This window comes from Salvelinus sp. IW2-2015, unplaced genomic scaffold (genome assembly GCF_002910315.2).
Source record: "Salvelinus sp. IW2-2015 unplaced genomic scaffold, ASM291031v2 Un_scaffold7147, whole genome shotgun sequence".
NCBI classification, from domain to species: Eukaryota; Metazoa; Chordata; class Actinopteri; order Salmoniformes; family Salmonidae; genus Salvelinus; species Salvelinus sp. IW2-2015.
Window position 1 is genome coordinate 3,637 of NW_019948407.1, and position 12,706 is coordinate 16,342.

General features: G+C 44.0%; 1 protein-coding gene across 1 annotated transcript in view; it reads left to right on the forward strand.

The window, feature by feature from the left end:
• The first annotated feature begins 231 nt into the window (after positions 1–231).
• Positions 232–12,706, forward strand: part of LOC112079182 (anthrax toxin receptor 2-like) — a 15,169-nt gene continuing 2,694 nt past the window's right edge. The window contains exon 1 of the mRNA XM_024145205.2: positions 232–346. Within this exon, the coding sequence (XP_024000973.2) occupies positions 341–346 (6 nt within the window). The 5' untranslated portion in view covers positions 232–340. The remainder of the gene's footprint in view (positions 347–12,706) is intronic.

A 12,706-nucleotide genomic window follows, 5' to 3' on the forward strand; every position in this document is an offset into this window, starting at 1 on the left:
CATTACAACATTACAACATTACATCATTACAACATTACATCATTACATCATTACATCATTACAACATTACAACATTACAACATTACAACATTACAACATTACATCATTACAACGTTACAACATTACATCATTACAACGTTACAACATTGTGGCATTACAGCATTATAGCATCCAGCTGTTTCCATTTGTAATTCTGGGTGTATTTGTGGGCGGTCATCCGTTCCTGACCTGTTTGTTATCCCTTTAGGAGCCAGAGGAGGATGACCATCTGCCCAAGAAGAAGTGGGCGACTGTAGACGCCTCGTACTACGGAGGGAGAGGAGCAGGAGGGATCAAACGCATGGAGGTTTGTCTATACTCTACAGTCATTGTTCTCTGTGGTTTGTACTGTGTGGCTCAGTTGATAAAGCACGGTGCTTGCAAAGACAAGAGTCGTGGGTTCGATTCCTGCTGCGGCCACCCATATGTAAATTGTATACACGCGTGACGTTAAAGTCGCTTTGGATAAAAACATCACCAGTACATTCAAAACATTATGAACACCTCTCTCCAGGACACAGACTGACCAGGTGAATCCAGGTGAAAGTTATGATCCCTTATTGTTGTCACTTGTTAAATCCACTTCAATCAGTGTAGATGAAGGAGAGGAGACGGGTTAAAGAAGGATTTTTAATCCTTGAGACAATTGAGACACGGATTGTGTATGTGTGACATTCAGAGGGTGAACGGGCAAGACAAAAGATTGAAGTACCTTTGAACGGGGGTATGGTAGTAGGTGACCAGGCGCACCGGTTTGTGTCAAGAACTGCAGCGCTGCTGGGTTTTTCACGCTCAACAGTTTCCTGTGTGTTTCAAGAATGGTCCACCACCCAAAGGACATCCAGCCATTTTGACACAACTGTGGGAAGCATTGGAGTCAACACGGACCAGCGTCCCTGTGGAACGAGGGCAAAAGGGGTTCTGAGGGCAAAAGGGGTTCTGAGGGCAAAAGGGGTTCTGAGGGCAAAAGGGGTTCTGAGGGCAAAAGGGGTTCTGAGGGCAAAATGGGGGTGACACTCAATATAGGAAGGTTTATTAATGTTTTTGTACACTCGTGTACTATTTTCAAACATCATGGGGCTGGTTTTACACAGCCTGGATCTCCAGTCATCTGGTACCTAGGCGGTGTGCCCAGAACAGACTAGCCACCGTAGAATGAGAAAAACTCAAAGTCGCACACTATAACTCTAGGCCTCGCCGGCAGTCGCTGTGACTCAGGAGATGTAAAGTAAAGCGAGGTCTTCTTAGATTTGTGTGTTGTAGGCATCTCCTCTCACCATATCTCTACCTTCCATATCTCCTTCTCGCATATCTCCATATCTCCCCTTCCCCATTCCCATATCTCCCCTCTCCCTCTCATCTCCCCTCTCCCCAGTTCGTAATAGATGGTTTAGGCTTATGTCGTCCCTGTCACTCTGACCTTAAGTGCTGCTCTCTCCCATACCTTCATCTCCTACTCCTCCACTTTCTCTCCATATGTGTTTGTGGCTTTGGTCTCTGGTAGTGCTGAGGTCTGACAGAAGTGTCTGCATCTTCCTTCTCTCAGCTGAGTTTTCTGAAGTCACAGGATGTGAGGGTTGAGTTAGTTGTCAGCTTGATGTATCTTCTCATATCTCTCCATATGCCCCTATCTCCATAGTCTCCCCTCGCCCCATCTCTCCATATCGCGCCATATTCATTATCTCTCGCCCTATATTCATATTCTCCCCATATCTCATATCTCCTCCCCACATATCCATATCTCCCCCTCTCCCATATCTCCATATATCCCTCTCCTCTCTCTCTTCTCCCTCAATTTCCCCCTCTCCATATCTCCCTCTCCCCATATTCCCTTCCCATATTCTCATATACTCCCCTCTCTTATCTCCTCCCTTCTCCCATCTCATCCATCATCCCCTCTCCTCTCTATATCTCATATCTCCCCTCCAGATTCTCCATATCTCCTTTCCATCTCCATATCTCCAATATCTCCTCCTCTCCCATATCTCATATCCATATTCCTCCTCTCCCATATTCCCCTCTCCCCCTCCCCATAATCTCCATATCTCCGCCTCTCTCCCATATCTCTATATCTCCCTCTCCCATATCTCCATATCTCCCCTCTCCCATATCTCCATATCTCCCACTCTCCATATCTCATAATTCCCTCCCCATATCTCCATATCTCCCCTCTCCTATCTCCACACTCCCATCTCTCCAATCTCCATATCTCCCCCTCTCTCCATATTCCATCTTCCATATTCTCTTCCATATTCCAATATCCCCCTCTCCCCTATCTCACATATTCCCCTCTCCATATCTCTATTTCTCTCCCCTACTCTCATATCTCCCCTCTCATTTTCATATCTCCCTTCCCATATCCTCTCTCCTATTCCATTTCCCTTCCCCTCTCTATATCTCATATCTCCCCTCCCATATTCCATATCTCCCTATCTCCATATCTCCCCCTCTCTCTATCTCTCCCTCTCTCCCTCTCCTCATATCTCCCTCATCCCTATCTCATATCTCCCCTCTCCTCATATCTCCATTCTCCCCTCTCTTTCTCTCCTCTCCCTCTCTCTTCTCCATTCTCCTCTCCATCTCTCTACCTCTCTCCCTTCTCATATCTCCATATCTCTCTCCATATCTCCATATTCCCTCTCTCCATATCTCCATATTCCATCTTCTTTCCCTCTCTCCCCTCTCATCCTCTTATCTCTCTCCCTCTCGCCCAGTCTCTCTTCTCTTTCCTCTCTCCCCTCTCCCATCTCTCCTTTCTATCTCCCTTCCCTCTCCACATCTCCTTCTTCCCTTCTCCATCTTCCTTTCTCTCCCCTCTTCCTCCTCTCCCATGTCTCTTCTCTCCTCTCTCCCCTGTCCCATATTCCATCTATCTTCTCTCCCCCTCTCCCCATTCTCCTTCTCTCTCCGCCTCTCGTCCATCTCTCCCCTCTCTCCGCCTCCCTCCATGCTCGCCCTCTCCCCTCTGCCCATGTCTCCCCTTCTCTCCCGTCCCTATCCCATCTCTCTTTCTCTCCTCGCTCCCCTCTCCCATTCCCTTTCTCACCCCCTCTCCCATGTCTCTTCTCTCCCTCTCCCCCCTCTCCCCTTTGTACAATTTTCCTCTCCATTCAACTCCGGCACTTGGCAGTTCTTTGTTCAGCTTACTGCTCGCTTGTTACGTTCTCTCTCTCCAAAACTAATATATGCTAATAGATGCTAATAGATGTGTAAAGCTAATAGATTGCAGTGTAAGCTAATTATGCTATATATGCTAATAGATGGGTAAAGCTAATAGATGCAGTGTAAAGCTAAATAGATGCTAGTGTAAAGGCTAATTAGTGCGTGTACTAATAGATGTGTAAGCTACAGATCAGTGTAAAGCTAACAGATGCAGTGTAAAGCTAATAGAAATGTGTAAAGTAAATGTGGTAAGTAATAGATCAGTGTAAAGCTAATAGATGCAGTGTATCCTAATAGATTGTGTAAAGCATACAGATGCAGTGTAAAGCTTAACAGATGCAAGTGTAAAGCTAAAATATGCAGTGTCTCCTCTAATAAGATGTGTAAAGCTAAACTAGTGCAGTGTAAGCTACAGATGCAGTGTAAAGCTAACAGATGCAGTGTGAAGCTAACAGATGCAGGTAAAGCTAATAGATGCAGTGTAAAGTCAACATCTCACCACTACCCTTAATAGATGCTAATAGATGTTGTAAAGCTAATAAGATGCAGCTGAAAGCTAGTAGAATGCTAATAGATGTTGCTAAAGCTAATATAGTTCAGTGTAAGTACAATAGATGCAGTGTAAAGCTAATAGATGTGTAAAGCTAATAGATGTGTAAAGCTAAATAGATGCAGTGTGTAATAGCTATATAATTTGTAAAGCTAATAGATGCAGTGTACAAGCTAACACTCTCCACTACCCTCCTACCTATATCACAGCCCAGAGGAGTTGGCGGGATAGCTTAGGGGGGGACAACGATGCAACTTTCGAACTTTTTCCCTTACGTTGTTGGTGCTTTGTTCTGCTGCAACGTTCATAGCGCGCTCCCCCACTCTCTCCCCTACTGTGTTGACGCAGATACACTCGCTCAAACCCGCGTAACCCTCGTACAAAGTGTGTTTAAGCGGTCAACCTGGCAGTGTTTTTGGATGACGCAGAACGTTCGTAACCTGTTACGACCTAGCAGTGGTGTTAACAGTACAGTTTACCCAGTGGAGACTTAAACCTGCATGATGTTTAACGTACAATCGTGTGTCTAGCAAGTGTGGTTAACCGTCAAACTGCAGTGTGTTGACGTAAACTGGCAGTGTTTGTTGATGTACAAAGACCTGCAGTGTGTTAACGTCCACTGCAGTGTGTTAAGTAACAACCTGCAGATGTGTTATTCGAAGCAGTTGTACACCTGCAGTGGTGTTTGATGTACACCTGTAGGAGTGTGCTTATGTACAAACCTGCAGTGTGTTAAACGTCCAACTGCAGTGTGTTAACGTCCAATTGCAGTTTACTCGGTGTTGACGTCCAACCTGGCTGTTGTTAACGTACAACTGCAGTGTGTTGATCGTCAGCTCTGCAGTGTGTTACAGTAACTTGGCAGTGTGCTTAACGTCAGCGTCCTGCGAGTGTGTTTAAGTCAACATGCAGTGTTGTTACGCGTCAACTGGCAGGTGTGTTAACGTCAACTGCAAGGGTGTTAAACGTCCAAACTGCGTGTGATTAACGTACAACTGGCCATGGTGTTAAGTCAACACCTGCAGTGTGTTACGTACAACCTGCAGTCGTGTTTAACGTCCCAAAACTCGCAGTGGTGTTAACATACAATACCTGCAGTGTGTTAACGTGCAACTGGACAGTTGTGTTTAAGGTCCCACTGAGTGTGTTAAGCGTCAGACTGGCAGGTGTGTTAAGTCAACCCATGACGACAACGCGTGTGTTAACGTACAATGCAGTGTGGTTAACGTCCAACTGCAGTGTGTTAACGTCCAATGCTAGTGGTGTTAAGGTAAACTGCAGTGTTGTTAAGTACATGTGATGTTACAATGTGTGGTTAAGTCAATGCTGCAGCTGTGTTAGATCAAGTGCAAGTGTGTTAACGTACAACACCTGGGCAGTGTGTTAAACGTCCAACTGCTGTGTGTTAACGTCAACTGCAGTGTGTTAAGTCCAAGCCTGCCGATGTGTTAACATTCAACCTGGCAGTGTGTTAACGATACCACCCTGCCTGAGCTGTGTTAACGTCAAACTGGAGTGTGTTACGTCAATTTGCAGTCGTGTTAACGTCAATCTGCAGATGTGATTACTACCTCGGTTGTGATCTTAAGAACGACCATGCAGTGTCGGTCACTCAATGTGTAACGACACTGCAGTGATGTTAAGTCCAGCTGCGTGGTAGTGGTTAACAAACTGGGTTGTTAGAATGCAGTGGGTGGGGGGGGTTTTAACGTAAACAATGGCAGCTGTTGTGTAGTAACCGGAATGTGAACAACATGCAGTGTGTTACGTCAATCCTGTCGAGTGTTATAAAGATGTTTAGACACCCTTCAGGATAGAATGTCATAGCAATATTTTATTCATCAGGGTTGAATAGATATTGATGTGTGTGTGGAGGTGTGTCGTTATTCATCAGGTTGATGATAATGATGTGTGTGTGTGGAGTGTGTTATTCATTCAGGGTAGATCGATATATGATGTGTGTGTGGGGTGTGTGTTTTTCATCAGGGTGATAGATATATGATGTGTGTGGTGTTGGTGTGTGTTTTTCATTAGGGTTGATAGAATAATATGTGTGTGTGGAGATGTGTTGTTATTCATCAGGGGTAGATAGATATATGATGTGTTGTTTATTCATCAGGGTTGATAGATAAGTATATGATGTGTGGTGGTGTGTGTTATTACATAGGGGTTGAAGTATATGTTGTTGTGTGTTTGGTGTGTGTTTTTCATCAGGGTATGATAGATATATGATGTGTGGTGTGGAGGTGTGTGTATTCATCAGGGTAGATAGATTATTGATGTGTGTGTGAGGTGTGTGTTATTCATCAGGGTAGATAGATATATGATGTGTGTGTGGAGGTGTGGTGTTTATTCATCAGGGGTAGATAATATATGATGGTGTGTGTGGAGGTTGTGTGTTATTCATCAGGGTAGAATAGATGTATATGATGTCTGTGTATTCATCAGGGTAGATAGATATATGATGTGTGTGTGGAGGTGTGTGTTATTCATCAGGGTTAATAGTATAATGATGTGTGTGTGGAGGTTGTGTGTTATCATCAGGGTAGATAGTTAATATGATGTGTGGTGGAGGTGTGTGTTATTCATCAGGCGTAGATAGTATATTGAATGTGTGTGTGGAGGTGTGTGTTTATTCATCAGGGTAGAGTAGATATATAGATGTGTGTGGTAGTCTTCATCAGGGTGATAGATATAGTGATGTGTGTGTTATTCATCAGGGTAGATAGATGATGATGTGTGTGTGAGGTGTGTGTATTCATCAGGGTAGATAGATATATGATGTGTGTGGAGGGGTGTGTGTTATCATTAGGGTAGATAGAATATATGATGTGTGTGTGGAGGTGTGTGGTTTTTCACATCAGGGTGAGATAGATATATGATGTGTGTGTGGAGGTGGTGTTATTATCCAGGGTCGTAGATGTATGATGTGTGTGTGTAGTGTGTGTTTTTTCCCGTGGGGAATGGGAGATCATAGAAGCGGGTCCCGTATTAAGAAGACTAAACCTACAGCTTGAAGACGTGTCAATAATTAAACATCACGCTGTCTTCCTGTCGGTGCCTGTGGGTTCTACCGGCAACAGATGTGATGGATTTAATTAAAAACAGGATAAGCTTCAGAAACAAAAGGAAGGTGATGATGGTAAATGAAAACAGTAAACACACACACAACCTGCTAATTGATCATGGGTTATACGAAAAGGACAATGTATGTTTATTTTCACAACGGTGCAATGTTTACAGAACGTTAACGGCAACATGATGTTGAACCTGAATTGACCTTCTGACCCCTCTCTGTTTGTCCTGTCCAGGTGCGATGGGGAGAGAAGGGTCTACAGAAGAGGGGCAAGGCTAGAGAAGGCTAAGAATGCTGTAGTGTCTGTTTCCTGAGGAGGTGGAAGAGCCAATGATGCCAGACGGGCCCAAACCAAACCTACATACCAACAGCGCCAGGAGTCAAATGGTATAACACCTATAAAGGTACGTTCAAGATGACGTCTGGAAATGGAACCCAATTCCTTAACTCTCTTTTTTGGTCAGAGCCTGATAAGGCGGAGTCGGTTGGAGAAGCTTCCGGAAGTTTGGGTGCATTATTGTTTTCACTTCACAGATTCTATACAGTAAATTACATTGTAATCGTGAAAGTTTGGATTCCAATACAATTGTTAATTGACAGTATCTTTATTTTTTACGTAAAATATATATGTTACTTTAGAAAGTATTCACACCCGTTGACTTTCTCCACATTTTGTTGTGTTACAGCCTGAATTTAAAAATGGATTGAAATTAGGTTTTGTGTCGCTGGCCTCTACACACAATAACCCATAATGTCAAAGTGGAATGATGTTTTTAGACATTTTTAAAAGCTGAAATGTCTTGTCTCAATCAGTATTCAACTCTCTTTGTTATGGTAAGCCTAAACAAGTTCAGTAAAAATGTGCGTAACAAGTCATATAATAAGTTGCATGGACTCACTCTGTGTGTAATAATAGTGTTTAACATGATTTATGAATGACTATCTCCATCTCTGTACCCAAACATACAATTATCTGTAAGGTCCCTCAGTCGAGCAGTGAATTTCAAACACAGATTCAACACAAAGACCAGCGAGGTTTCTCCAATGCCTCACAAAGAAGGTCACGCTATTGGTAGATGGGAAACAATAAGAAGAGCAGAGATTGAATATCCCTTTGAGCATGGTGAAAGTTTATTCATTACACTTTGGATGGTGTATCAATACACCAGTCACTACAAAGATCAGGCGTCCTTCTTCCAACTCAGTTGCCGGAGAGGAAGGAAACCGTCAGGGATTTCCCATGAGGCCAATGATGATTTTAAAACAGTTACTGTGATGGCTGTGATGTGAGAAAACTGAGGATGGATCAACGACATCGTAGTTACTCCACAATAATAACCTAAATGACAGAGTGAACAGAAGGAAGCCTGTACAGAATAAAAATATTCCAAAACATGCATCCTGTTTGCAACAAGGCACTAAAGCAGAACTGCAGAAAAATGTAGCAAAGAAATCAACTTTATGTCCTGAATAAAAGCGTTATGTTTGGGGCAATTCCAACACAAACATCACTGAGTACAACTCTCCATAATGTTCAAGTACGGTGGTGGCTGCATCATGTTATGGGTATGATTGTCATCCGCAAGGAATAGGGATTTTGTTGAGTTTTTTTGGGGACAAAAAGAAACAGAATGAAGCTAAGCACAGGCAAAATCCTAGAGGAAAACTGGTTCAGTCTGCTTTCCAACAGACACTGGGAGATGAATTCAACTTTCACAGGTCAATAACCTAAAACACAAGGCCAAATATACACTGGAGTTGCTTACAAGACAACATTGAATGTTCTGTGAGTGGCCAGTTACAGTTTTTGACTAACTCAGCTTTAAAATCTATGGCAAGACTTGAAAATGGCTGTCTAGCAATGATCAACAACCAACGTGACAGAGCTTGAAGAAATAATGTGCAAATATTGAACACCCAGGTGTGCAAAGCTCTTAGAAACTTACCCAGAAAGACTCACAGCTGTAATCACTGCCATAAGGTGATTTTAAAACGTGTAGACTCAGGGGTGTGAAAAATTATGAGAAAATTAGATATTTCTGTATTTTCATTTTCAATACATTTGCAAACATTTCTAAAAACACTTTAAAACACTTTTTTTTATTCTCGGGAGTGTGGATATAAGGTAAAGCGGGTTTTGAATACTTTCTGAAGACACTGTAGATATGAATCAATGTTGTCTTGGTAAGTAACCCAGTGGTGTATTTGGGTGTTTTAGGTTATTGCCCACAGCTGTTCTCTTCCTGTTTTCAGGGTCGACTGGATGCCTGTGGGCATTGCTTTCGGCACAGTAACCACAGAGTTTCTCTCTAAGCCGACACGCGGGACCGGTAAGAAACAACCGCTGATATTCTTAAACCAAACCAAACCAAAACAAAAAAACCTCATGAAACCAGCGTCGGAGGCGTACCGTGGCGTTTCAGTCCTTAAACCCGTTAGGGGCCAGTTTGCTTGACAAGATTAAACTATGACAATCTCCGTTGTGTGTTTTTCTTTGTCAATATTAGGTTAATCTTTGTTGTGAAAACCGGCCCTAGATGTACGACAAGCCAGGGTTGTGGGAGTCAGTTGTGTTAGTTTGCTAGTGCTCTGGAGGCAGGAAGTTGACTGGAACGTGTTGTAGCATTGTGTTGTTGTTACTAATGGGGGATGAAAGCAGACAAAGCTCACAGCAGCAGGATGTGTGAAAGGCAAGGCAGCCTACAGTATATGTTGTGACTATACTGAAACTCTTCTCTACTCTCTCTTCTCTCTGTCTCTCTCTCTCTATGTCTCTCTCTTACTCTCCTCTCTCTCTCTCTCTCCTCACGTCTCTCTCTCTGTGTGCTCTCTCTCTCTGCTCCTCTCTCTCTCTTCTTTCTTATTTCTCGCTCTACTCTCTCTCCTCCTTCTCTCTCTCGTTTCTCTCTCTTCTCTCTCTCTCTCCTCTCTCTTCTCCTCTGATTCAGATCTCTCTCTCTCTCTCTCGTCTCTTCCTTCTCTTCGTCTCTCTTCTCCTCTCGTCTCTTTCTCTCGTCTCTCTCCTTCTCGTCTCTTCTCTCTCTCTCATCCCACTCTCTCTTCATCCTTTTCTCTCGTCTCTCCTCTCAACAACTCTTACTCTCTTCTTAGCTCTCTCTCTGCTCATCTCTTACTTCTCACTCGTCTCTCTTCCTTCTCTCTCTCCTCTATACTCTTCTCTCTCTCTCTCTCTCCTGTCGTTCTGTTAATACTTCTCAGGTCTCTCATCTCTACCCATTTCTCTTCTCTTATCTTCTCATCCTCTCGTCTTCTCATCTTCTCTCTCTCTCCTTGCTCTCTGTGCTCTTTCTTTCATTTTCTCTAGTCATCTCTTTCTTCCCTCTCTCTCTCTCTTAGTGTCTGCTCTCTCTCTGCTTATAAGAACAGAGGTTTTTCAGGCCGTAAGTCACAGCGAGACATGCCAAAGAGTAATGTATACAATGTGCAGAATATAGCTCAAGTTGCTGCCCTCAGTTTTATTCAACCTCTGGTGCCTCAACTCTCAGTACTGGAGAGGCAGCGTTTTCACACTCCAATGCATAGCTACTAGACTGGTCAAGTGTTTGTTTAAGACAAGGTGGTGATGGTCACTTAAGGTAATAATAAAACCACGTTGTCCTTTGTTTGGGTTACGTGGCAATAGTGATTGTGTGGTGTGTAGTGTGGTGGTGTTGGTGTATGTGTGTGTGTTGGTGTGTGTGTGTGGTTGTGGTAAGGGTGTGTGTGTAATCGTGTGGTGTGTGTGTGCTGTGTGGTAAACGTGTGTGGTGTGAGTGTGTGTGTAATAGTGTGTTGTGTGTGTGTGTGGAGTGTGTGTGTGGTGTGTGTGTGTGGTGTGTTGTGGTGTGGTGTGGTGTGTGTGTGGTGTGGTACGTGGTGGTGGTGTGTGCTGGTTTGAGTGTGCGTTGGTCAATATAAATCAAATCAAACATTTTACGTTAGTCACATACACATGGTTACGCAGATCTTATATGTCGAGGTGTCAGCGTAAATGCTTGTCTTCTAGTTCCGAAATGCAGTATAACCAACAGTAAATCTAACCTAACAGTTGTCCACCTACTACACTTAACAACACACACAAGTGTAAAGGGATCAAGAATATGTACATACAAGATTATAGAATAGTGGTGGTACAGAAACGGCATGGCAGATGCAGTAAAGATGTAATAGATACGGGTATATACGGTATGAGATGAGTACTGTAAGGGTAGTAAACCATACAGAGTGGCATAGTTATAAAAGTGCTAGTGGTACACTGTTTGCCATAAAGATGGCAAGACTGCAGTAGATAGATAAGAGTAAAAGTATATATACATTATGAGCTGCGGTAATGTACGGGTATCTGTAAACAAATTGTATTAAGTGGCATTGCTTGTAAAGTGGTAGTGGGTTAAAAACATTTTTACATATGAATTTCCATCAATTCCATTATTTGTAAAGTGGCTGGAGTTAGAGTAAGTATTTTGGCAAGCGGCCCGCTAAATGTTATGGTGGCCGTTTTACATTTGAATGGCTTGCAGATAGGAAGCTGTTTTTTTTTTCAGTCTCTCGGTCCCCTGTTTGATGCACCTGTATGACCTCACCTATCGGCTTACTGGATGAATAGCGGGTGAACAGGCAGTGGGCTTGGGTGGTTTGTTGTCCTTGATGATCTTCTAATGGTCTTTCCTGTGACACGAGATTATTCGTGGTGTAGGTGTCTGGAGGCAGATAGTTTGCCTGGTGATATCGCGTTCTGCAGTAGACACATCACTACTCGTCCTCTGGATGGCTTTAACGGTTTGCGTTGGCGCGGAGCAGTTGCGTAACCAGCGGTGATCCAGCCTCGACAGGAGCTCTCCGATTGTTGATACTGTAGAAGTTTTAGTGAGTGCTGATTTGGTGACAGTCCGAATTTTTTCTAGCCTCTCTGAGGTTTGAGGAGGCGCTGCTCGCGCTTTCTTCAAACGCAACAGCTGTGTGGTGGGTTGGAGCTCCAATTCAGTTTGTCCGTGATGTGTAGTACCACCGAGGGACTTAAAACCTTTCCAACCTTCCTCAATCACTATGTGACCCCGTCGATGTGGATAGGGGGGGCTCCTCTTGCTGTTTTGCCTGAAAGTTCACAATCATCTCCTTTGTTTTGTTGACGGTTGGGAGTATGAGGTTATTGTTCTGTCACACCCGGGCATGCTTCGTGTCCAGGCCTACCCTGTACGCGTTCGTCGTTGTTGGTAATCAAAGCCTACCACTGTAGTGGTCATCATCCGCAAACTTGATGATTAGTTTGGAGAGCTCTGCATGAAGCAAGGCACGCGTCTGGTGAGAAAGGGAAGTACAGGAGAGGGCTAGACGCACCCTTGTGTGGGGCCCAGTGTTGGGCGTAGGAATCAGAGCGGGGTTGGAGATGTTGTGTACTACCCTCTTCACACCTGGGAGGCACGTCGGAGTACCAGGACCGTTTGCAACAGGGCGGGCGTCCGAGACCAGGGTCTGCGAAGCTTGAAACAAGTCTTGGAGGGTCTATGTGTTAAAGAATGCTGGAGCTGTAATTCGATGAAACAGCATTCTCTCAATGGGTATATCCTTTTGTCAGATGTTAGTGGTCAGTGTGGCAGTGTGGTTGCGGATTGCGTCGTCTGTGGACTCCTTATTGGGTCGATGTATACAATTGGGCAAATTGGATGTGGGTCTAGGGGTGTCCGTATGGGTTGGAGGCTGATATCGTCCTTGATAGTCTTCAAAGCATTCATAGATGATCACGGAAGTGAGCTCTACGGGCGGTAGTCGTTAGTTTTAGGCCTCAGTTACCTTAGCTGTTTTGGGAACAGGAACAAAATGGTGTGGGCCCTCTTGAAGCATGTGTGGGAATCTTCTTCAAACAACAACGGAGAGGAGGG